General features: G+C 37.1%; 1 protein-coding gene across 10 annotated transcripts in view; it reads left to right on the top strand.

Annotated features, from left to right (window-relative positions):
* The window catches only part of Tpk1 (thiamin pyrophosphokinase 1), a 335,423-nt gene that overhangs the window by 109,730 nt on the left and 197,793 nt on the right, over positions 1 to 27,900 (top strand). For all 10 annotated transcript variants that reach the window (XM_048786773.1, XM_048786774.1, XM_048786775.1 and 7 more), the window contains one exon: positions 5,362 to 5,431. In XM_048786773.1, the coding sequence (XP_048642730.1) occupies positions 5,362 to 5,431 (70 nt within the window). The remainder of the gene's footprint in view (positions 1 to 5,361; positions 5,432 to 27,900) is intronic.

A 27,900-nucleotide genomic window follows, 5' to 3' on the forward strand; every position in this document is an offset into this window, starting at 1 on the left:
AGAGACAGGGGAGGGAGGGGGCTGGAGAGAAATTTCCAAGGAAAGGCTTATCTGCTGTGACCTGCTTCCTCTGACTATCCCTCCATCCTATAGTCCATCCCACCATTTGATTGATTAATCCACTGATGAGCTCAGATGCCTTTTGATCCAATCATTGCCTTAAAGCCCCACTTGTGAACCTTCTGCATTGGACACCACACTTTCAACATGCGAGCTTTTGGGGCACACTCCAGGACCAAACCATAACATCCACATAACTAATTTAACAGTTCATTATGCAAAAAGTAGAATTATTTCTGTTGGACTTCATTCAACAGAAAATTTTGAAATAGCCAAATAATTATAATTGTGAACAGTGTCTGTATCATTCGTATCAGTATCATTTACTTACATTATGCCAACTTAAAACACTTGCCAGTTTAGGATATATTTAACATGCTCACTGGAACTGCTCAAATATAAAGTTGTTGTAGAAAATTTTAATGACATTTAGTCTCCAACTGTTTATCAACTGATGCATAGTAAGCAATTTCTCAACCATTGAAGTTGCTGCATTTGACAAATCTGCAAAAATGTTTTCAGAATTTTTATATTAGTAGATAACTCAAGCAGTAATGCTTGAAATAATCCATTGATGAAGCAAATATTTTTGAGGCATATTCGTTTTATCAAAACTAACTTATTTTCCATATACCATATATGCCCTCTGCCTATGGTATCTTTAGTTGGTCACTATCATTAACAGTGATATTTGTATACACATTTTTCAGATTATTTTGTAGGAACTTTCACCAACATCATTCATTGTATAATTGAGAGGTTTCTTTTGAATTCAGTTTAATTTACATATGTGGAAAATAACTGTTGAAAACATTTTTATTAAAATTTAAAGGAGGTGGAGTTAATTTTTTACGATGCATTGTTGGACATAGTTTTACAGACAGAATGGCACTTATTTCTCCTTTCAAATAGATTGAATCCCTCCATACAACTTGTTTGTAATGAGTAATTATACATTTCAGGAGTAATCTATAAATTTCGTGGTTATTTTTAGCTCCTTTTGCCATTTGAATAGGAATAGACATGGACAAAATTAGTTCCTTTAATCTAGGTTTTTATATTTTTATAACGGCTCTAAAATACCAACTTAATTATAGATGTTAGAAATACCAGACATTAAAAACAGATTTTTGATGGTTAAAAACAGCAGGAATCTTAGCTGAACTGGATTAGTAAGCAGTTTACATATTTGTCCATGGAATTAATCTCTCCTTTCCTCATCTTCTCATTGCATTTTAATGATTTTATTATAGGCCTACTCAAAGTGTATAGTGTGTTGGACATATTTGTTCTTGTTTGCATTTTTTTTCCACTGGAGAGTTGGATCTGGTTGTTATTCATCTTTCTATTTTATAGAAAGAGCCTAGCACATAATAGGTGTAAATGCTGTTTGTTTATTTATTTAATTTTTGCAGTGTTCTGATTGAAACAGCAGTCCTCTTGCATGCTAGGCAAGTACTCTTGTACTGAGCTACATTTCCAGCCTTTGATAGATATAAATATTGAATTCAACAGATCTTTACTAAGAAACATTGTGTGCAAAACTTGACAAGTCATCCTGTTTGTTAGTCTTTAGCCATTAAAAACTACTACTCCTCAGATTTTTATATTACTTCAGTGAATAAGTTTTTACATAAAAAGATCTTTTATACTTGTTAATTTTGCTTATGGAGAATTGTTTTATATACTATGAGGATAGTTTACCATCTGTTTCTATTAATCAGTCTTCCCAATCTCCCTAATTAGTTGTTTTATGCTATGTATTATATATGAGATAATCGCTCTCTTAGCTTTTGATGGTTTTGAAACATAGGAAATGTACAATATATTCTGTAATTTTCTATAAGTTACGTTTATGGCATAATTTGAACTCTAGTGTCATGAGTTATAAAGTGTGTGGCTAATTAGTAAAGTGATACATCCTTCTTGGTTGTCTTTTTAAAAACTCTTGTTTTCTGGCATTTTTGGGGCAGCCTACAATTTTCTTCTCAAAGAACACAGTCTTTTAGATTTTATTTTCACTGAAGGAAAGCAGAATGATGTTTCCTGAATGCTTATTGTGCTCCAGTATTGGGATGAGCACTATATAATTATTAAATCATTATTTGTTTAATAACCCTCTTTCACAGTTAATTTTACTCTCATTTACAGAAGAGAAAACTTAAACACAAGTGAATATGTGCTTTTCCTATTGTGCCTCTATTTTATTTTTGCCATAACATAGAACACAGGAAATAGTCTTACATATCAAGCATTTGTGGAAAAATAAAGTGAGGCTTTAATTTCTGTCAGTGTGGTCAGTTATTTATCTTTTAATATTCCTACTATTGTTTAAACATCTCAAAATTTGCAAGTGAATTTTACAAATTTAGATATATATTTAAACATTCTTAAATATATATCTAAATTTGTAAAAAGGTACCATGATTTTATAAGTGCCATAAAATGAAGAAGTACCTCAAAAGAGTGGTTTCTTTCTTCTGAAGACTCTGGTGTCCCAGTCATTGGCTGTCCTGTGATGTTGGGGCTTGGATTTAAACAGCTCTGTGGGAGGGGGCAAGGCTTTGGTCTGTTGCAGATGAGGAGATCCCTTAACACCCCATCAAATTTTAGACATTCCTGGACCCACTTCTGTGCCTCAGAATAAAAAGTAAAGTTTTAGAAGAAGTGGATCAGGAAGGAACGGAGGGAGGGAAAAAAGGAAGTACTGGGGAGTGAAATGGAGCAGACTATTTTGTGCATATATGAATATGTCACTGTGAATCCCACTATTTTGTTTTATTATTGGGCACTAATAAAAAGTAAATAAATAAAATAAAAAGAGAGTCCATTAAAAAGTGAATTTGAGCCAGGCACGGTGTTGCACTCCTGTAATCCCAGTGGCTTGGGAGGCTGAAGCAGGAGGATCCCAAGTTCAAAGCCAGCTTCAGTAACTTATTGAGCAACTAAGAAAGATCCTGTCTCAAAATAAAATAAAAAATAGAAAGGACTGGGGAGGTCGGTCAGTGATTAAATGCCCCTGGGTTTGGCTCAATACTTAGTACAAAAAAAAAAAAAAAAAAGGAAAAGAAAAATTTTGATCTGAAACCACTAGCAAAAGAGTCCATGTGTATCTATCTATTTATTTTAGTACCAGGGATTGAACCCAGGGGCACTTCACCACTAAGTCACATCCCTGGCCCTTTTTAAATATTTTATTTAGAGACAGGGTCTCTCGAAGTTGTTTAGGGCCTTGCTAAGTTGCTTTGAACTTGTGATCCTCCTGCTTCAGCCACCTGAGTCGCTGAGGTTACAGGTGTGCACCACTATGCCCCGTTGCAAAAGACTATTTTGTAAAAAGACAATAAATGAGGAAATCGAAAACATCAACAGCAGATTACCTGAAAAATCCTTGAGATTAAAAGAGAACCAAACAAAACTTTTAAAAGGATTAATAAGCATATACATTTGAATGTTTTAAACGGGTGATTAAATATAATGAAGAAAGACTTTATAACCTGAAAGATTTGAGAAGATACCCACACATGCAGAAAGATGAGAAGAAAGGAATGAACCGTTTAAGAAACATGAAGGGTAGAGTGAGACTGTGTAAAAGTGCATCTCATTGGAGCACCTGGAGGTAGATGGGAACAGAGAGCCGAAGATAGGAACTCATCAAGTTAAAATGTCTAGAATTTTCCAGAATACAAGAAGGAAATAAATCCTCAGATTTAGGAAACACAGTTAATTCCAAGTAAGAGGCATAATGAAATCAGCACACCAAAGACAAAGGGAAGATCCTAAATGTAGCCCTGGAGAGAAGACAGATTAGGTACAGGAGTACAATTAGAACCATCAGAGCCTGTTGTTCCAATGGAAATTAGACGCCCACACTTTAATATACTCAAAATTACTACTAATTAACAGTATTGGATTTAGCTAGTCTCTTATTCAAGAGCAAGTTTCAAATAACTAACTTTGCAGCCAAATAAAAGATATTTATTTCCAAGAGAGCTGCCCTACACCTGCTTTAACATCATATGGGGTATACAGATCTGTGGTTGCAGGAGGTGATTAGGTTTCCTGATGAAAGATGGGGGTAATTTCACCTTTTGTTTTTTTAGTTTCCTGAGACACATCACCCTGGTGGGTAGGTTAATTTTGGGGAAAATCTCCACTGTGGAAACTGAATTTTTATTTATTTCAATGGTACTTCACTCCTACCTACAACCTTGTATTTCCTAAAACAAATCATGTGTCACTGGCCTTTTTTAGATACTGTACTCATCAGGATTATTTTGTTTTAGACACACCAGGAATACACAAATGTATAAGAGACCACACCCATTTGTTTTCTCCTGTCCCAATTTCAGTTACATGTGTCATTAATTTTAATTTCAAAGGAAGTTAGTTTCTCACATTGTAGTTGGTTCTTGGAGTGGACTTGAGCCAGCTGGCCATCTATTTTTCTGTACTGATTGGAAGCAGAAGCTCAGTGTGCAGACCCCATCACATCATCTTATGACTTTAGCCAAGTGTGTGTTAGTTTGATGCTTCAGAGTGACAACCGGAGCTGATGGTAAGATAGGGGATGTTTCTGTGAAAAATAGAAATGAGAGAGGAAGCATCAGCAATGAAGTCAGCATTCCATGCCCCAGGAGAACTCCGAGGAGTGATTGATCAGCCCCAGCAAATGCCAGGGAAGCTGTAGGAAAGAGATGAAGGCCCCAGGTGGAAAGGGAGTCCCTCAGCAGTTCCCAGGTCTCACTCAGTTTTGTGTGTTGTTCAACATGGCTTCTACATTATTTTTTTTATTTATATTTTAAAATAAACTTGTTATGTTGATGATTTATTTTTAAAAGGAAACTTTAAAGTCACAATAAAAAATGGAATCCCATAATACTGGCCATAAAGAGAGAGTACTTGTAAAAATCTATAAAAGGGGGAAATATAATAGCTGTGTCCTGTTGCCTGCCATTGAGCCTGAGGCCTACCTCCTGTTACCAAGGAGGAAAAACGAGTTTCAAGAAATATTAGAGGCACTCTGGCCCCATATACCAGCTCCTCCTGCACTGAATCAGAGAGCGTGAAAAAGATGTGAAAAGGAATTAAACGTGGTCTGTGGGTGATCCTGTCTTGCTTCTCTACTGCGGGGTAGGATCACTTTTAGCACCCACCGTATCACTAGCTTGCATGAAATGATCCAACGGGGTTAGAGTGACTATGTGTGCTTCCCAGTATCTGCTTTTTAATGTTTGTCATTTGAACGACATTGCTCTGTGCTTCCTGTATTGAAATCATTTGTGTTCTTTTTATTTGAAGCTCTTTTAAGAGCCTGTGCTGATGGAGGTGCCAACCGCTTGTATGATATCACCGGAGGAGAGAGAGAAAGGTATGCTTTCATTTAGCCAGTGTCCATGGCACCGCTAATTTCTGCTCGTCTTTGTTTTATTATCTTCTTAGCAAATGGACACTATTAATTTTTTTTGTGGACCCTAACAGAAAATCACCTTAATGAGAGTGAGTGAGCAGCTTAACCAAGTTGTATTATTTCTTATTTCAATGGAAGCTGTTAGTAGAATTACATCCATCTATTCTTATTTTAAAAACCCTCATTCTACTACTTCAAAGCCTCATTAAGTAGTAGCATTATCAAATATCGATATTTGTGAGGACTTTGAACATTGGCTAAAATAAAACTTCAAATGGCAATTTGAGTTGTTATTTAAATACTTTAAATGAATAAAAACTGATCTCATAAAAGAAATATATTCTCTGTTGTAGAAGATGTGAGATTTTATATTAGTGTGAAGTAAAGCCCAATATAATTTGCTCTAACTTAATTACTTCTAAGTTAAGCATGGATATATATTTTAGGAGATAGTTTATTTCTTAATGATTTGCTCTCTGCACTGTCTGGTTTCCTGATTTTTGCATGGGTGAGTTATTTTTAGATGAGAGAATATGTTTGATGGAAGCAGGTTTTAAATCTAGTTCATTGCTAACGTGTTTGTGGTTCAACTCATTGGCAAACACAAGGATTTATAGTGTAGATATAAGTAGACTAGTTATGAATGTTGTTCCATCTCTATCATATGTTATATCAAAATGTTTATAGTTTGAGAAGTCACCTATTTGTGGCAAAAAAACAAATATGATGCAACATACTCTAGGTATGCATTAAATATATGTATTTTGATTCAAGTGGGTTATGAACTCCCACCTTCACCCCATACACAGATTGCAGAATCACATCAGTTACACATCCATTGATTTACATATTGCCATATTAGTGTCTGTTGTGCTCCGCTGCCTTTCCCATCCTCCCCCCTCCCCCCTCCCCACCTCTCCCCTCCCCTCCNTTGAATGAGTAAACAAAATGTGGTGTATCCATAAAAAAAAAATATGTATTTTGAAATGATGTATTTTTCATTCTTTATTTATTTTCTTTATTTATCAAAATGTTTAACATCGGGTCCCTAATGTTGGAGCTGCATTTTGAAAGCAGCCAGTTGCTTACTAGGAAGAAGGCATGTTTGCTTTGAGATTAGACATGCTAATATGGATGTCTGGGGACTAGATGCATTATCAAAAAATATGTAATAGTGACAGCCTTGGAGACAATTTAAATTCCTAATGGTTTTTTCTCCTTTATTTTATAACTGTAAGTGCATCTAGCAGTATTCTCCAAGACCCATCAAGGACAATGTAGGAAAACACTCTAGTGTGTGTTGTGGAGTGCTGGGGCCAGTTAGTGGGTATTGCTTGTCCCATGCCTGTAGCCTGCTTGATGCAAACAGTCCTGTGTGGAGTGTTTCTCTAAGGGTCAGCATGGCTCATGAGCATAATCACAAACAGAACCGCAGAAGGATCTTAATCGAGTACTTCCCACCTGTCTCTTGACCCATAAAAACCATCTAGTGTGCTTGTGAAAAACTATAGATTTCCATATTGATTATTTTTATTGGATCAGGCCCAATACTAATAGGAAAGATAACATGAACACTTTCATTCACAATTGAATGTAAAACAATACTGGATTTAGGGAGTGGATACCATTATTAATTTCAAAGCAACCACACCTGTTGTTTTTAAGCACATTTTTTAAGTAAACTTTCAGAACTCTTCCAAGAAGACTTATGTAATTTATCTAACAACTGTTTGTCCACATATGATGTTCAATAAAACAGTGTACTTTTCATTGATTTTTCTTGTTGTAATGAGGTGTTTTCTGTGGCTCACACTCTACACTGTGGGACATGGCTGGCTTGGGTAGGGGTAGAGTCTCCAATAGGGAAATGAATGAAAATAACTGCCTCATGTGGGAATTAAATCCTTGGAATAAATCTCATTAAATCCAAGTCCTAACCGTTATACTAATTGAATACAGGTGACTAAACATAATTCCTCTTAATTGTATTTTTAACAGAAGGGCTTCACAGTGAAAGGAAAAAATATGCAGATTTAAAGAGCCAACGCATAGTTTGTGGACCACCACTTGTATTCTCTTATGTGTTTATTATTTTAACATCCATATCTGCAATGTAAAGTCCTGTAATTGTGCAACAAAACATGCATTTTTAAAGAGTCTTCTCCAATTGGAGACAAAGTGAAACATTTATACATTTGGAGTGGAAGGAAGGAAGACAGGCTGACATAGGCTGGACAAGAGGAACAGGCTTACGTGGGGATAGAGCTGATGGAAACAGCAATGGTAGGACCTTCTCTCCCTCCCTCAGGCCCAGGAGGGACAAGGCCTTTGACACCAGACCTCTTGTCACTTTGCTTCAGATGCCACTGGATATTCAGGGCTAGATCTAGCCCTCAGAGGAGAGAGAACATGGAGCACTTTCATTCACAGTGGAAAGTTAAACAGTGACAGATTCAGGGAATGAGTACCATTATATCTGCCCTTACCTTTTTTTTTTTTTTGGCCCTGAGAGGGCCTGAATCCTGTAGGCCCTCAGTGTTCTCAGCCTGGGAAGGTAAATCTTTTTCTTGGCATTACATGTCAGATGGGTTTTAGACAGCTGCAGATATTATTCTGTCCAGTGTTAAGTTATCTTGCCCTTGGCTAATTGGAACTTCTTAAGTTAGTTCCTATGTCCTTTTTTTAAAGTATATAATAAAAAATTATATATAGTGTATCATTATGATATATGATAAACAGTGTAATTTTGAGGTATGAGTATCATACAACAGATTTGTAGATCGTGGGTGTTAAATTACGTGGGTCTTGTTTGAGACTTAGTTACAGCCTGTCATCATCCACCCTCTCAACATGTTGCCATAGTCCAGAAGACCTAGGGGTCATTGCCAGACAGGTTCTTATCCCTAAGCAACAACTTCCCGGTTTGTATCACTATAAATTATTTTCTCTGTTACTGGATCTCATACAAAATAAATCATAGTATATAGAACTTTGTGTCTTGTTTTTTCTTGAGCCCAGTTTTGAGATTGGTTCATGCATTGGTAGTGTCTCTGTTGGTCAGTAGATTGACTATGTAAATGTACCGCAAAGTGGGGATGCACTGATGGGAATCAGCTGCCCTTTGGCTTGTCTCCAGTTTTTTGACTATTATAAACAACGGCATGTTAGCCATTTTCGTGCAGATGTTCTGTGAACATGTTTTAATTTACCTTTGGCAGGTAGTGAGGAATGGAGTTTCTAGGTTGTAGAGTTCATATATGTTTAACTTTTTAAAAATTGGCACATTGGTTTTTTAACGTGGTGGTACCATTTTTCATTCCTGTCAGCACTGTTGCAATGCTCCATAGGCTCACCCATATTTATTCTTTTTCATCTTTTTGATTTTAGCCATCTAGTGTTTGTGAATGGAATTCTGTGATTTTAATTTGCTTCTCTCTAATGATTAAAGACATTGAGCCTATTTTCATGTATTTATTGACCATCTGAGTGGCTTCATTTGTCAAGTATTTTTTATTTATGATAATATAATGACTTTGTTAATTTTAATAATAAAAACTTAGGCCCAGCCTCAGGTCCTGTCCTGTCCTGGATGCATTAAACCCTCCATTGCATTTTATTGATTTTTTTTTTTATTGTGATAAGAGCACTTAACCTGAGATCCACCCTCTTAACATGTTTTTAGGTATATAGTGCAATACTCTTGACTTAGGTCCCTGGGGCTCATTCACCTCCTTTAACTGAAACTTCATCCCCTAATTCCTTCAGCTCCTAGCAACCACCATTCCCAGACTCACTCCATCAGTGTAACTCTTCTAGATGCTCCGCGTCAGTGGACTCATGCAGTGCGTTTCTTTCTGTGTCTGGCTTATTCTAGTCAGTATTTTTCTAGGCCATCCCATCTTTCATGTTTGTATTTCCTTCAGTTCTAAAAGCAACCTGCCTTCATCTGTCAGGGTTTGTTCTTATAAAAAGTCCTAAGTACTTTTTTCCTATTGTGAAAATAACAAATAATAACTGAATATGTATGTGTGTAGGGGGAAACAAAGAGAAAAGATAATGATTATCTCTTATCTCTTATTTCTTCCTGAGTAGCCAAGAGCTACTTTGAGTCTCCCTATTGATTCTGCCTTTAGAACAATAGAAAGTATGACTCACTTTTCTGTAGTTACTTGTTCAAGTGAATGTAAGCTTAATTGTATAAATTCCCCTTTTCTTAAAAAATCTTTGTTAATGAATGTTTGATTTAGTTATTCGATTTGTTTTCCTTTAAAGTTTTGAGTGATCTTGATGGATGGGACATTAAAACGGAGGCAGGTGGGAGACTCAGGAAAATATTGAATGGGCATTGCCAATGAAAGTTTGATCCTAGCTTTCCACAGGGACTTTAGAATGAAGAACAAGAGATTTTAGGAGACTTCAGTCTTCACCTTCTCCTGTACTCCTGATTTGTTGCTTTCCTAACAGTAAATGAGGAACCTGAAGGTGGGGCACCAGGCGTGTGGGACAGTACTCCTGTTCTGTAGCTCCAACCTGATAATGACAGAAGTCTCCTGATTCTACTCTGCTAGCCTGGGATGAAGAAGGCCTAGGTGTGCTCATAACATCCTTCCCCTGCCTTCTCCCACATGCATAAACCCACGTGTGTTCAGAGCTGAGATGGTGGAGCAGGCAACAGGCCCCAGTGATCAGAAGGTAGCAAGCTACAGCCATGGAGCCCCACCACAAAGCCAGAGAGACAGGGTCAGCTTTTTTCTAGGATTTTTGTAGAGCAGATTGTTTTCCATCAAGTGGTAGGAATTAGACATTTATTTTTCTAGTGATGATTTCATTGATATTGTATTCAGCTGGGAAAGTATAAGTTGTCCACTTTAGAAAGAATATGGAGAGAATGTTTTCTGTGTTTCAGATTAATATCAATTACGGAGAAGTTAAGTCCTCTTCCCCCTTAAACACCATCACCTTTTTCCCATGCCAAAGTTATTCCTCCTCAGAAAACAGCTTCAGCTCTAGGGGATTCCTGACCCGGGTCTGAAAAGCAGTCAGGTGTGTCAAGTGCCATGAGGGTGGTTACAGAACTAATTGTGCACGAATCCTGATGTGTAGCTTGGTGACTCTTCACCACGGGGAGCACACCCATGAAAACTCTGCTGAAGCCTTCCTCCTGACCACTGCTGTCTCCATCCTCCCCAAAGGAACCCCCATCTGACTTCTGCACCTCAGACATTTGCCTGTATTTTAACTCTATAAAAGGGAATTTTTCTACATTGAATTTTGAGTGTATTAACATGTTTCTGAGAGGGGAATTTATAGCTCTCTAAATCTGGAAAAAAATCGGGAAACATTGGTGTATGTTAATGTTGGATAATTATGATCACCATAATCCACAATTATGGTAAATGGCGAGGGAGATAGACTCAAGAAGAAGAATGTAAGAATCATGTAGAAAAACTGGAGTCATGAAATCAGTGGCTCAATAAAAGCAGTGTGGCAATATGGGAGAGCGTGTTTATCTTCATCATTCTTTTTAAAAATAAAGCTTTTCAATATAGTTAGAAATTTGCAATCTCTAGTCTCTTAGAAAGTTAATATAAACTGATAAAACAACAACAAAAACCCAAGCTTTGGAATGAGACAGAATCTCTGTTATAATCTATTAGCAGAAATAAGAATGTAGCAATTAGCTTGTGATTCCCTCATTCATCCATTTATTTCTATCTTCAGTAATCAGACACTTTGATAATCACTATGAATACATGTTATATATTATGTATATCATGTACATATAGTTCATAAAACATACAGTATAATAGAAGTGAAGACAAAATATCCAATGTTCTGGGTTTATAAGACTGTGAAGAGAAAGTTCTAGTTCTGTGTGATAGGTTCTATGGCAAGGCAGACAGGAGGATGGACAGTTAGCCCAGAATGGAGGTACTAGAGAATGCGCTGAAGATCCTAATGGTGTGTAAAAGGTTAGGGCCGCTGAGGGTGTGTGTGTGTGTGTTTGTGATGTCCTGACTGGGGGTTTCAGAGGGAGACTTTCCCTTGTCTCCTGCAGAAAATCTCAACTCATTACCTTGAGATTCAAGGTCATCTTTCCAGGCATCTTAGTCAAATAGAACTGCTCAGGGTCCTAAATATGCCATGCCCCTCTTCCTTCTGCCTTGTTCAGGCCCTTCCTGGTGGCTGATCTGGTACACATTGGTGCTACCCAGGATCCTCCTGAGTGGCTGCCATCTTGCCTCATCCGTGCAGGTAGATCCCGTGCTGCACTGATGCTCAGACGTTTGTAAGAGCACACGCTAGCCCCTCTTCTAGCTCTGCCGTCCACGCCTCAGTGCTCAGCTCTCGTGCCATGTGCTCCAGGAGGACAGCCTTGCTTTCCAGCCTGGTATCATGTGACATCTCTTCACACATAAAAATACTTTTAAATCACAATGTTACGTTCACATTTTACCTTGATTTAGAGCTGGGAAGACTTATGTCCTTTACTAGAGTATAAATTTCTAGTGATCTATTACTCTTTAACTTTGCATAATACTTTATAATTATTTACTTTCTCATTTCATCTTGTGACTTAGCTATGTGTAGACATATCTTATATCCTTCACTAGGTGGTGGACTTCTGGAAGGCAGCAATCATAATTAATCATCTTTATATGCCTCCTAATATCTAGTACACTAATGAGCATCTGAGAATTTATTGAATTAATGATTTTCTTCATTGATATCTTAGCAAAGATGCCATGAAGACTAAGGTTTATTCTGGCCAGGAATTTCTTAGATGTAGCATCAGTTATCAGAAGTATCTTGATGATAACAAAGACTTTGGATAATTACATATTTTCTTACTATGTGAAAACTAGAATATGTCAAAAAGATTACACATTTTTTTTTTGCCTAAAATGACTCACGGTGTATATTCCACTTTTTCCACAATTTCCCACATTACATTGCTTTCTAATTCCTGTCTGAATAAGTCTTTTATCCTGAAACTAAGGTCCTTGCCTTTGAATTCATTGGTATTTTGAGAACAACATGTACTATGACCGTGAATGTCAAAACCTAAGTTTCAGAGGTTCGTTTTAGTAATTGTGACTTTGTGGGACTGATGGATTCTTAGACTCATTAGCAGAATACTCTATGAATAGCTATAAATTTTGGTGTTGTGTATGATATCTGAAGTGTAGGCAGCATTGTATTTGGTTTGTTTTTTCAGAGTTAACTGATGAATATAGAAATCCAGAAGGGAAGTCTTCCAGAAGATTCTTGATGTAGAATCATTGTTTTACGCAAGCTCAGGTTAATTTAAAAGATGAGCATGCCAAACAAAAGTCTCTGCTGTGTAACAGCGACTGCTCCCGTGAGCACTCTTGCACAGGGTGGGGTGGTGAGGAAGACCCAGTCAAACAGGGAAGCAAAGTACAGGCTTGACCTCTTATTCCTCTCACACCGCCAATTTTCTCCTGTAAGATTTCAGACTTTCAGCTTTATATATCCTTGCGACTTTCTCATCAGTAGATCGATAACACTTTTCAGAGTGATCAAGTGGGAATAGAGGATGACTGTCGTAACTCTGCCTCTAAAACTAACTGTGCCCCAGCTTGCCCAGGTTCAAAATATAATTGAAATAACTGACTAATGTGGGAGGTCAGCTCTTAAGAATTAGCTTCTACAGCCTGCATCAATATCATTAACCCAGGCACCTGCGAGCAAGTGTCTGGTACCCCGTTGAAGGAGTCGGTGCACGTCATAGGTCATTCAGAAACATTTGTTCTCTCAGTCGGTTTCATTGCAGGTGGCTGGGAGTGTGGTCATGGGGGCATTAGATAAGGGTTCAAGGTCTAATTGTGCCACTGTTTTACTATGACACAGTAATTTCACTTCTTTGAACTATACTTTCTTGGTCTATGATCTTTCATAAAGAGATACACTGTCTTTGAAGTATTCAGAGAAAGTTCCATGAAGAACCTTATGGCTTTGACTAATTAGAAAAGATTTGGATAAGCCAAGAGTTACAGTGGCCCTTCAGAGCTGGGATTAGACCAACTATAGACTATCTGGATGTGCAGTTTTGGGTCCAGAGCTGCAAGTCTTCTTGTTCACAGTTGCTATTAAGCATGCGATCATTGTGCTCCCTTTAGAAAGATTATAAGCATTTTATTTTCCTACTGTGGTTGGAATGAAGGAATGCAGTGTTTGCTTTCTGATTCCTTTTTATTTTTATTCAGTTTGTTCAGGTATAGTTTCACATAATAAAATCGAATCTTTAAGCATAGAGTTCAGTTATTTTTGAAATGATATGTAGGTGGATACCCACCACCACTGTCAAGATTAAAACACGTGTGACTTCCCCAAAAGTCCCTTTTATCCTCCTCCTCACAGCTCTCCTGCCTCAGCCTCCTGAGTTGCTGGGGTGACAGGCATGCACTACCTCACCCAACCCAAAATGTTTCTTTTTGTCCCTCTGCAATTGATCCCCTCTTTCAATACTCTCCACAGCCTTCTAAATGGAGTCATATGCTATCTTTTATGTCTAATATTTTTAAATTTATCAAATGCTTTTGAGATTCATGCACATAATTCTGTGTATCCATGGTTTCTCCTTTGTTAGTGCTTAGTAGTATTCCAGTGGCATGTACACCACAGTTGTGTTTACTCATTCAGCGTAGTCTGTGGACCTAATTTCTAAAACATGCTCTTTCATTGGGATGTGTTACCATTCTTTAAGTGATTCTTTGGGAAATATGTTAGTTTCTTTAGTCAGAACCAAGAAAAATTCTTATAATTGGCAATTTAACCCTAGAAGCTCTAAAAACAATACTAGAGACTATATATAAGGCTTAAATTTGCTGTGTCTTAGTGAAACTTACTCAATTCCCTGAGGGCTCTTATGAGATAAGGCAATAAATATAAATCGGCTATAGCATAAGTTTGCATCAAGTATCCGAGCATAAAATGTGATCTCAATAGTCTGTAATATAATTGACATTAATTTCAGTCTTCCAGTGAGACTTTCTGACTAGTTTTCCCAGGAATTGGAATTTATTTAGACTATTTTCAAGAATTTCATAGTCAAAAAATGCAATACAGTGTGCTCTGATACATATATATATATATCTGATATATATACATATATATCTAATATATACATGATGAATTTGGCTTATTAAAAAAAAACAAATGTCTTTGATTTCTCTTGATTCTTATAAGCCTCACCTTAGCAATGATTAGTTATTTGCTTTGGCAAATTTCTATTAAAAAGTATTTATGCAATCAAATTACTAAGCTCTGTAAGCATGTCAACATTATTGGGTCTTTGAATCAAAATGATGGAAGGTAAAAATGATTAGCACATTTAAAAGAAAATTTACGATAGAAGTCTTGGTATTAAAGAACCTTACACAACCAACTGTGAAGGCATATTTATCTCAAATTATTGATTAGATTAGTTTAGTAATATATTTTAGTCTGTTGGTTATCAAATGCTATAAATCAGAGATCTCAAAGCTATCCATGCATAGCTATGAATCATTTGGGGCCTGGAGGAGGGAGGAATGTGTATGCAGAGGTGCCATGTTTGCCACATCATGCATGAACTGAAAATAAATTTCAGAGTGAGATCATTTTTAGCAGCGGCAGGAAGTCAGTTTACAACTAAATTTAATCAGAGGCATTGTTCTTTATGGCTATTCTATTTCATAAAGTATGTTCCTGACAGAACCCTTTTCCTTTCCTGCTCTGTGGATGGAGTCTTCAGAAATAAATTACCTCCTGGGGATTTTTTCAAAGAAGCTCAAATCATTTGTCAAAAGTTTTGAGTAACATGTGGCTCTTTTAATTTTACTTTTTTTAAAACAAAAAGTTTGAATTGTTTTAATGTTACATTGTCTGAACAACGTAAGGGCTAATTTCTTTGTCACTTTTTTTGCTTATTTTCAATAGATTTTTAATTACTGAGCTAAGAAGTAATGGTTGAGATAATCCTATTGTACCAACATGTGCAAAATTGTTTTTTTTTAAACTTTCAGAATGGTCCCGGTCTGGGTTTTCATATACTTGTAGGGGAGCGCACATGCATGCCTGTTGCTGGCACACATTGGAGACTTCTGCATTGTTTCCTTATTATTAAAATTTGGGATTTGTGTTATGACCACAAGTCAGCAGAGTAACTCCAACAATACTCTGGACAGCAGGCATAATTTGGTGACACATCATTATAGGACCTGAAACTTGAGTTGATGATGGGATTGCTACTGAGCCAGCCTTGGCCTTCCAGTTGTCAGGAGACAGAAAAGTGGCAGCTGGAATTCAATTTAAGCAAGGACTAGTTAGTAAACGTTATGGGAAAATGTCCAAATGGCAATTACACCAAGAGGAGCCTTGGACTATCGCTTACAATCCAGAGATGTAGCTCTGAGAGTTTTTTGACTTGTATTCCTTAAAGACTGCAGTTTTACCTCTGTAGCCTGAAAGTTCAAGAATATGCTGAATGATCTCGAAAAACGTATCTAAACTACAATGGAAAATATTTTACAACCCTAAGAAAAAAATTTTTGATCAGAATGCATTGTACACATGTATTGAATTATTACACTTTTCCCATGAATATGTGGTAATTCTGAGTGTCATTTAAAAAAATTTAAAATGCTGAATCATTGGGATTGCAGTTGTGGCTCAGTGGTAAAGCACTTGCCTAGCATGGGTGATACACTGGGTTCAATCCTCAGCACTACATAAAAATAAATAAATAAAATAAAGGTATTGTGTCCATCTACAATTAAAAAAAAAGAAAGAAAGAAAGAAAGAAAAAGCTGAATCATTATTCCCCACGGGGAAGGTGATGTTTCTGCGCCACAGGGCTTCTGCCAGAAACATTTTGCTTTGGCCTTGGAGGTCAGGTTCCCTCCAGATGTGCAGGGTATCACACAAGGGCCCTTGACACCTGGGGCATGTGATTTGTGGCTAGAGGTTCCATGAAGGGAGAGGTGTTAAACATTAACGCCTCTTAGAAAGGGTTACCTAAAATCTTCCTGCCATCTGAATACTGATTTCCTACTTGGCTTATTATGTTCTAACCATTACAGTGCCCCTTGAAATACCAGAATTGTGTTTTAGCTTCTCATGGAGAGACCTCTATACAGAATACTGTCTGCTCCATTTCTGAGCCACCTCTGCTTTTTTTCCAAACTCTGCTCATGTGTCCTGTCTCCCCAGAAGTCTTTCCTGATAAACCCCAATTTACACAGACCCAGGTTAGGGAAAAAAAAAAATCATTTAAGCAACCCTTCATGTAGTGCCATATTATGTTTTAATTATGCATGAATTCTGTACCTGCTTATACCTTACTGCACATAACTCCTTGTACCTATTTTGTTCATCTTTAGAAATATTCCCAGCAGCCAGGACCAGGTTTGGTGACTGACAGATGATAAATAAGTAGTTCTAATTAAGCAGTGTCCTTTCTTTTAGGTGGCTCTTCCTGATAGTGACAATTTTTCCACAGCTCTCATCAAGCCAGTAGATGGCAAATGCTGTGTGACCTAAGGGTGTTTGGGGGCTGGATGTCTCACCCACTTGTGTTCCATTATTACCAGCCTCTTTTACTGCACTTGTTCATGAGGTGCTTTCCGAGTGTGTTCTCCTGCCCAGCACTTCCATCATCCCAGTATTTATCTTATCACCTGGGAATCATCCCACTACAGATTTCCACCAGATTGCTTGCTCATCTATGGCATTTGCACTATTTCAACCTCAGCAATTAGATCATGATGTGCTAAATATCTGATTAAATAATGATTAGAAATGGTCGATAGCCAAATACAAGTAGAAACAGACTGCAAATTCCCCACCAATATCCATCCACAGCATCTTCTGTCTCCAACACCATCTTCATGCTCTGGGACAATCTGAAGATCTCTATGAATCTTCTCCTTAGTTCCCCCACCATACTCTTTCTCTAACCTAATACCATGCTGGTTGTGATGTAAAATGCCCTAGTCAGGAAATTTTTTAAAATTCCTCAATGACAGTGAAAGGGAATCAAATGGTCACCTGTCATGCGTGTAAGTGGTAAAACAGCTCTCTGGCAGTCTGACAAATTTAATAATATTCCTCCCAGGTTTTTAAAAAGGATATTAAAGTATTAGGGTATAATTGTTCCCTGGTTTTATAAAAGTGTATTGTCAATCAGAAGATTCTGTGTGTTTTCTCGGACTTCAATATTTTTTTCTAAGTAAATTCTTAAATTCTACTCTCATCACTCATAATTTTCCTGGGGTGGTTTGTAAATTTGTTATTTTAGATATCCTTTGCTTTTTCAAAAATTTTTTCTTACTTGGACAACCTCATGTTGTACAACATAAAGCTTTTGTAGTCTGAATCATTGTAGCAGATAAGAGGATTAAAAATATATTTCCAATATGTAATACGTAAAATGGTTTCAGGACTTTAAGGTAGAGCTTTGCTTTAAAAATAAGATAATAAATATTTATAAAATGTCTTTGGTATGTCTTTTTAAGGAAGTTTTCTCAGAAAAGTACTATAATAAAAGTGTTTCTTTTATTAAAAATAATTAAAGAAAGTTTATAGACAGAAGAAAATGTTTCCTGACTTCCAGTTTAATAGTTACAAAGGCCACTTATGTCTGTAAGCTTAGAATGCAGTTTTCTTTGTAGAACTATTATGATTTTTTTTTCCTTCATGCAAAATTCACTTATTTATCATGAGCGGCCTCTAGTGTGTATTCAGTTTGCTCCTGCTTGGCTGTACATTAGTTTGTTATTAGTGACTGGAGAGCAGTTCCATGTGTTAGGAACAAGAAAAACAACTGCAGTTTCTGTCATCTTAGCATTTTATCAGTCAGCGAGAAGAACATTTTCGCATAATAGTGTGGTCTTATGATTCCTATTAGCAGTAATAGGGCTTTCACAGTGAATTTCCTCCAAGTGGCAGTGGCTTTCCAAAGCTTGTTTCTGATGTGGGAGGAAGAGTGAGTGGTCCCTATCATGCTAATGTCCTCCATGGTTCTAGCAGACTGCTTTCAGGCAAGGGTGCAAGTTGCCATGATTTAGCAAAACAAGAGACTTGAGGCAAATCATAGGGCCAAAGTCTAACTCTTCTTACTTGTCTTATTTCACATGAACTGTATTCAGGCAATTTTTAATGCAATCAAAATTACAAATATAAATCATACAAAGGCAAGATAGTTTAAGATAGCCAAATTGATATTATTTAATATTCATCTTTTTTACCTACCCAACTGTGATACCGTGATACTATAAGGAATATATATGTCTTTATCCCTTGGCTTCTGACATAAGAACTTCTAAGACCATTGGAGTCTTCACTGATCAGTGTCCTTTTGCTGATGTGATGACTAGTAGCTCAGGGTTCCTAGAATAGCTCCAGGTTGCAGGCTAGTCCCAGAAAGACCAAAGCATGATTAGAGGATTGGAACTTTCAGCCCCAGTCCCTTGCCCAAAGGAAGGGAGTAGGGCTGGGGACTGAGTTAATCGGCAATGGATAGTGACTTGATCAGTCATTTCTACATAATAGAACTTCCATAAAGATTCCTAAATGATGGAGTTCAAAGAGCTTCCAGGTTGGTGCACACATTCACATGCCAGAAAGGTGATACAGCCCCAATCCTTGGAGGACAGAAGCTCCTGCCCTAGCAACCTTCCTGTCCCCAGTTCTGTGAGCTGTTACAACAAGTTGTGAAACAGGAGGAAGAGGTTCTGTGAACCCCAATTTGGAGCTGAGTCAGACATGATTTAGGACTATAGTTTACATGTCCATGTGTAATGGTTGGAAGCATTAAGATGATTTTCTATCCTTGCCAGTGTCTGTTTTTAAGTATTTACTATATTTAGCATATTACTTAAGAAATATTTTCCTCAACATTTTCTTAAGTAAAACTTTAGCTCTTGCCTTGGGGGAAACTGTGGAAGTAAAAGCAGGATTGAGATTAAAAACACCATATGCCAGCAGAAGCTGTAGCCAGACAGCTTATTGCACTTGGCAATAGGAAGCTCAGGAGGACCAGACAACCTATTAGTGACCCTAATGGCGTTTATCGCTGGCTGTATTTATTGAATTCTGTATATTACGTCTCAGCTGAATCACAGAGAGAAAGCATAAAGCAAATAAATTACACAAAGTGATTCACTATCAGTGAGCTCTCTTTTTATATTTGTTAAGGTGAAGAATTGGCATTAACCTCTGTATGTTCTTTTGGGTCCTTTCCTGTTGTAAATAAGAGGAAACCTTCCACTCTGCAGTGCAATGGGCAGCTCAGCTACTCATGGCACTTCCTGGCACTTCCTGCTGCTGACCACCACCACTTCCTTCTAGGAAATAAGCCCATGCTTTGCTTTCCATTCCTATAGCCACTCTCATTCCCCTCCCCACCCCTTCTGCCTCTTTTGGAAAACAAATAATTTCTGCAAAGAGCAGAAGGGAAAGGTGACCTAATACAACTTTGACTGAATATAGTATACAAAGGCCTGCTCTGAAGGGAGATGTCATTCTCTCATCCTTTAAAGATCCGAGGGTACAAGTGACTGGATGATAAATCTTAGTCTGTAACACAATAATGTAAACGAAACTGCAGACAAACAGCATTATTTTTTCTCTTAGTTCTGGATGCCCAGAAGGAACCCCAATTTGGAGCTGAGTCAGACATGATTTAGGACTATAGTTTACATGTCCAGAAGGACAAGAACAACATTCCAGCAGATTCTGTATCTGGAGAGGGATGTTGTCCTGGAGCACACATGGTGCTTCCTGTGTGCTCATGTTGTAGAAGCACCAAGCAAGCTTTGGGCCTCCCCCCAAACCCCTACCTCTGTTTCTAGGGGAGAACTGGGAGTTGCCCTTATAGCCTGATCACTTCTTAAACACTCTACCTCTGAGCGCCATCCTGTTGGGGATTGATTTCTACCATATGCAATCTGGAAGGTAGATCAGATGGCTAGTCTAAGAACTTAAGAAAGTGCCTTCCTGTCATCCTGTGACACTCCATGCATAGGATTTCCTGGACCGCCTTTGTTTTCTTTCTGTTCTTCCCATTGTTGTTTTAACCTCTGACCTTCTTCCCATGACTTCATGTATTGATTTTAACTTTCCATGCAGTACCAATTTAGGACGCATCTTTCCTTTCTTCTTCCTGTACTTGTTCCCCAATCCTGGCCCTTGGCTCTTGTGCCTCTACAGCTTTCTATAGAATGTTGTGTTTGTAATGCTCACCTGTGTTCACTCTTAGACTTCACATCTTTAAGGACTGTGATAAGTCTTATATTCATATAACTAACATGTTAAATGAATATCTGATAAGTTGAACTGAGTATTCTGTATATGGAGGATTCACCAGTTTTTGAGCAAGGCACACTTAAGCCTTTGTCATCTGAATGCATTCTTTGGGATTCCTATAATGTGTGGTCTTAGCTCTGACTTTCTAGCTCTCTTTCTGCATTTACAACTTTTGCTATTCCTGGGCACCCCAACAGTGATTACTATCACCTCCAATTCCAACTGTCTAAAATCTAGTTCTTCTAACTTTGTTTTAACTAGGATTAAATCAAATTTATATAAGACATAAGGATTGAGGTGTGGCTCGGTGGTAGAACACTTGTCTAGCATGCCTGATACCCTGGGTTTAGTCCCTAACCCTGAAAAAAAAATACTTAAGTATTGGCTTCAGTCTTTTAAAATTAAGATTGTGTAATGATTCTAGAGAATTTTGAAAAGATAATTAGAAAGGTTGACTAAACCAGCTTATAGAATGACTCTCTTAGAGCAGTCGATGGTGGTGATTTGTTAGAAGTGTTTTGCATTAAACTTTTTCCCTTGTCGCGTGTTTACAGGGACAGCAAAAGCCTTAAGTCAGTGGTGACCCGCTGTATCTTACAACTCAATTTTTGAACAAAACTCATTCCCATTCAAAAATTTGGTAGTAGGTCTTTTAAGAATATCATCTTGAAGGAATATTGAAAGAAAATAAAATCACTACAGTCTATATGCTTAAGTGTAATTTATATTATAAATTTTGTTTTCTAGAAACACTTTGTATGATTTATGTGATTTAGTAGAAAAACTTTTTCTTTTCACGCAAACTTATTTTAGGTCATAACACATTTTTCAACTCAGAATACTTGTGAGGTTGCATGCAAAATATAAGAATTTATTTTAATGGATTGGCTTTTTATATCTGTATATTATATAATTTAATATGCATACCATCTTTATACCATCCATGTTTATAATGCAAATATTCCTGAGGTTCTCCTGACTTATTTATTTTACTCTTTTAAAATGTTTTATTGGTGCATATTAATTATACAGAATAGTGGGTTTTATTGTGGCATATTAATGTGTGCCCATAACAGCTTCATTCCCCAGTACCTACCTCCTCTCTCTTTCGCTCATCCCTGCCCGTCTACTTCTTCTTCTATCTTACTTGTGACTCTTATAAAGTCCCTTTTGTTACTATTTCATGTCTGCCTTCCACATATGAAAGAAAACATATGACCACTGTCTTTCTGAGTCTGGCTTATTTTACATAACATGATTATTTCCAGTTCTATCCATTTTCCTACAAATGAGATGGTCATTCATTACGGCTGAACAAAAGTTTATTGGGTATATATACCACATTTTCTTTATCCATTCGACCTGTGATAAACACTAGGCTAGTTCCACAATTTGGCTCTTAGGACTCGCCTTGTTGTAAACATGGGTATGTATGTGTTGCTATAGTATGCTGACTTTAATTCGTTTGGACCAATACTGAGGAGTGGATATAGCTGGGTCATATGTGGTTTCATTCTGTCTTTTGAGTAACCTCCGTACTGATCTCCATAGTGGTTTTACTAATTGACAGTTCCACCAAAAGTGTATAAATGTTTCTTTTTCCCCACATCCTCTCCAGCATTTATTCTTACTTGTAGTCTTGATTCATTTTTCTCTTTCTAGAGCAAAGAAGATATTACAGTTTGAGCAAAGAGTTGATGATATATTTATAAAATTGCTTTTCTTTCACAACTGTTTTTCCTTGAGTTTTGCTGTCAAACTATTTTCTTTTTTCTTCTTTGTATCTCATCCATCCTTGGTTCTACCTACATAGGTCATTCATTAAACATGTAAACTGATTTTCTGGAATGGGAATAATCTCAGTCCCAGAAAATGCAGGTCATTTAGGTAGAATTGTCCGAACATTGTCATCCTGAGCTTTGAAAGTCATAGGTGCACACAGAATTTATTTTCATGTAGAAAATCCATTCTCGTGTGCGGTGGAAGCCACTGACAGCATATTCCCCACCCTCGGGTATAGTATTCAGCAAAGGAGAGGCAACAGAGTAATTTCTGATGGAGTGTACTAGGCTTGGAGTGGATTAGTGTTTATCAGATGTTACACTGAAAATTAAAATTCTTTGATTAAAATGTGATCATTAAATTGGCATTAAATATTATTTTCAAAGACGGATAACTTTGTAACATTTTGGAATCAACATGTCAGTCATGAGAGTGACTTTCTATAATGCATCTTTTTCAAAGTTTGTGGTGTGTTTAAATTAAATTATCTATATATTCACTGCATTTGTGCAAATAAATATTGATATATAATTAATATATAACGCATTGAGGCAATAGGTTAAGCTGGTGTAAATAATAAGTAGAATAAAATGTATGTAGGAAAATTGAAAAATTTAACCTACCTTAAGAATATATCTAATTGGTATTAATTAAATCAGTTTTATTAAGTATATAAATATGTTTAAAGTTGCAGCTAATTTGTTCTCTTAGTCATGCAGTAAGTACTAATTACAGTTCATTATTTTACAAAAGGGAGAAAAGGAAGAAAATTCTGTGTAGAGCATACTTGGAATGATTTTGTTCCTATCGAGTCTATAGGGTCTTGTTTTATGGTCTAGAACAGGTGTTGGCAGACGGTGGTGTGCAGCCTGCCTCTGAGTGGTCATGTGGGAACTCGGCCATGTGGTGATTTCCTGTTCCTCCAGCTGCTTCCATGCTACCATGGCAGAGTTAAGCAGTTGTGACAGAGACTGTGTGCCCACAAAGCCTGAAGAATTGATTCTCACGCTTCAAGGAAAAAAGTGCTGATCCTAGCCTTGAATCGGGTCTCTCCGAGGAATTTCTGGTGGTGGCTGGTGTGGTGGTATATAAAGACCTTGTCTAGGGAAGATCTTGTCCTGATGGTGGGTGTTTCCTGTCCTTAGAGCAGTGCAATGATGCAGGGTTTATCTTCCAAAGTCTGTCTGGTTAGTGTGCACAGTCTTTGTGCAACCACCAGCATGTCTCAGTGTCAGCAAGGATGTGGAGCAATGGACTCATTACTGCCAGTCTTACAGCAGTTTACCCCCTCCAAAAGGAACTCCCCTCCAGCTCTCACCCTACTGCCTTCCCCTTGTCTCAACCACTCTTGACTTGTGTCTCTATCAGTTTCTCTACTGTGGACCTTCTAATAACTGGAATCATATTATATATGAACTTTTTTGGATATATTTCACTTAATACCTTTTTATTTATGCAATACAGTTATACATAATATTAGGGTTCATTTGGACATAATCATACAATAGTTTTTTTAATACTGCATTATAGATATACATAAAGGCAAAAATCACTGTTCAGGTGATTGGTCAGTTTCATTCCACCATTCTTTCATTTTCCCCTCCTTCTTCCCCTGCCTCAATCTCTTTCTCTGTTCCACTGATATCCCTTCTATTTTCATGGGATTTCCCCCCCCCCACCCCAACACACACCCCTTAATTCCTTATTTTGGTCTAGCTTCCACACAAGAGAAAACACTTGACTCTTGACTTTCTGGATCTGGCTTATTTAGCATGGATCTTAGCACTTAGCATGGTGTTCTCTAGTTCATCCACTTATTAGCAAATGCCATAATTTCATTCTTTTTAATGGCTCAATCAAATTCCAGCGTGCATGTATATCATATTTTCTTTACTCATTCGTCTGTTGATGGGCATCTGGGCTGGTTCCATAAATTGATTATTGTGAATGGTGCTACGTACATTGATATTAATGTATATTAATATATCTGTATAGAATCACTTAAAATATTTTTGAGGGTTATACAAGTTGTATCACATATCATTCCTCATCCATCCATGGACATTAGGTTATTGGTTATTGTAACTAATGCTGCTGTAAACATTATTTTATAAGATTTTGTTTGCATATATGTGATAATTTCTGTCACCTACATTCCTGGGATTGGAATTACTGGTGAAATGGTAACTCTGTGGTTTATGCTTGATTGCCACACTTTTTTATCCCTTGTTAAGATTCTTTATCCACTTTTTAAATGTTTTAATTTTGAAGAACAGTTTTAATTTCATAGCAAAATCAAGAGAAAGTCATAAAGATATCCAAGTTACCACCTGTGCCACACATGCTCTGCTTCCTCATGATCAGCATCCCCCACTAAAGTGGAACATTTGTTGCAAGGGTGAGTAAACCTACTGTGGTGAGTCATTGTCACCCAGATTTCATAGGTGCACTCTTGGTGTCATGTGTTCTGTGGGTTTGAACAATTGCACAATGACATCATGTGTCCACCACCATAGAATCACACATCAGTCCCTGTCCTGGGCTGCTGTCCAGTGTCTACATACCATTGTTTCACATATTTTGTCTGGATTTCTAGGAGGTTAGAGATCTCCTCTAACCATCAAGTAGGCAGATATGAGGAGCCTGTGTATTTTAATTTCTTACTGACCCATAAAATTCACACTGCTGATGTTGATTGCTCAGTTACAGAATCGAATATTCATGTCTTTGTTTACCAACTAGAATGCAGTATCCTTTCAACAAGCCTCATGTGATTTTGTGTTTGTGCCTCTCTTCCCCACTTCTCCATTCATTAAAACAAACCGTAAATCAAGAAGCATGTTCCGGGTATGCCTGATGATGATTGGCCGTGACGAACCCTCACGCTGCTATTTTATTACCATGCAACTTTGGGCATGCAAGTGGAGCAGATTCCAAATAAGGGCCAGGATTTGGGAAGAAATGAAAATGCATCCTGTGAGGGAGGAGGAGCAAGATTTCCCCATGCCAGTCAGAGCACTCATTGCTCAGTGCATTCAGGAGGAGCAGGAGGGAGGACCTTTTGAAGCTGTGTGACACCTAAGCAGGGCTCTATGTCTCTCATTTTTTACTTTCTACCATAAAATTAAAATGATAAAAAATTAACCTTATAGAAGTGTTATAGAAATTAACTAAAATTATAATCATTCATATAATTGTAGGAATAAAATACTGAAGCAGGCACAGAACAGAGACTTAGAGTATGTCTTTGAAAAGGTTTCTCCAGGGTGAGAGCCCTTGGCTTTTCCCTCCTCGTACAGATTCTTTTTATTTCCTTCTATGTTTAAATCAAGAGGTTTTTTGGCAAAGTTTTACGTATGTATTTTCTTTATCATTGCTCCCTTCTCTTTCCCCAGTCTTTTTAACAGTATGATGTGATAATTTCATCTGTATTTCCTTTGCCATTATTTCATTATTGTTGTTTTCTCTGAATGTTCATTAGGTTATATAGAAATTGTTGAATAATTGTTTTGGGAGACAAAGTTATTTTCTGTTATGTGGTATGATTTCAGGGCTACTCAGTTTGAGAAGATGAAGTGAAGTATCTTAAGACATGAGGCATTACTTATCCTATACAGGATTTGACTAAAAGACTCAATTAGAACAAACCTCAGTGACCATTAATAACTATTTAGTATTCTTATCTGGGACTAGGACTTTCCAGTTAATTTCTAATTTTATCCTCATTTTTTTCATTTGCTGTTCCAAGCATCATAATTAATTTTCTTTTTAGTTATCAAATTAAATTAAGATGTGCTTTATTTTGGCAGTTCTGGGCATCAAACCCAGGGCCTTGTGCATGCTAGGCAAGTACTTCATGATTGTGCGACACCCTTGGCCCCCAAGATATGCTTTGTGACATTTTTCACAGAAAAATTAATTTTATCCCTTGAGATAATTAGTGTGAACAGCTTGATTTATTCAACTTCATATATTCTTTCATGCTTGTATAAAGTTTGCTAATATATTTACAGATATTTTTGTTTGTTTTTATTGTATTGTGTTAAAACAACTCAATCAAGATGACAGTGAACATGGTTTTCTAGATATCACCTGTGTTATTTAATAGCACGTAGTGGACATTTTTTCTAGGATGGTAGAGAGAGGTCAGCTCATCACAAAGCTACCGCATTTCCCTCACTTGATACTTTATGACACATTTCACGTAATATCTTGTTGAACATTGGTCTTCCTGTTCAGATATCTTGGGTATATTTTGTAATAGATTGGATCTCTGGGTGGGATTGCATTTTGTGGACTGTACTCATTCACAGTCCCGCTGTTCTATGAGGGATGTATATTGTCATTCAGCCTTCATGGTCATTCATGCATCTTCATTTTTGACAATTTAGGGTATACAAAATAGTATGCTAGTAATGCTTTAATCTCTATCTGCTTGATAATTAGTTAGATTTACATGTTTTCACATTCTTATAGCTTTTCTCAGTTTGTGTAACTTTTCCTATTGGATTTTTTTCCCTTCCCCCCTTTGGAGGTCTCCTCTTATATTAAGGACAGCAGCCCCTCAGGATTATATATTTTGCATATATAGGTGCTATAATTTGACTTTGCTTATTCTGTCTTTCTTTCCACCAACGTGTCATTGCACTTTTATGTAGTCAAATATATGGGTCAGCTCATTTATCATTGTGTGTATGGTGCTTTTCTTAAGATTCTTTCTCTTATCCAAAGTTACTCAAACACTGAAATATCTCTTGATACCACTACTATATTTAGAGGCTTATTTATGAAAACCGTTTAACTGATTGCATCTGTAACTGAGTCAAAATGTGGGAACATTTCTCCTTATTGTATTTTTGCATCATCCTCACTTCTCTCCCAACCCTGAGTGAAGTTAGGCACTTCTGCAGAGAATGTTGGCCCAAGTCTGTGAATGATCAGTTCCTCCTCTCTGCAGACTGGGTACTATTTCTTCTTGTATCTGGAGTCATAGTCTGCATCAACTGTGTTCTCACACATTCTTCTCTTTAAGACAACGTAACAGTAACTTTTTGTCAAAATACTGTTCTACTTTTAGAATTGGACAAAAATCCTTCTTCAGCCCCAAGGAAAACCTTATAAATTATACAGGTTAATAGTGCCTAGCTCAATCAGTAGCATGTTGTGCATTATGTAGAGAGCTCTCTCTGTAAGAATGTTACTGTTCGTTTAATAAATGTGGGTATGTGGGAGGCTGTACACTGAGCCATGAAAAAGAACAAAGGTGGGGCTGCCTGGATTTGGATTTTGCTTTCGGCCTTATAAACTACAGCAAGCTACTTGGCTTCTCCACTAAT

This window comes from Marmota marmota, unplaced genomic scaffold, assembly GCF_001458135.2.
Source record: "Marmota marmota marmota unplaced genomic scaffold, marMar, whole genome shotgun sequence".
NCBI classification, from domain to species: Eukaryota; Metazoa; Chordata; class Mammalia; order Rodentia; family Sciuridae; genus Marmota; species Marmota marmota.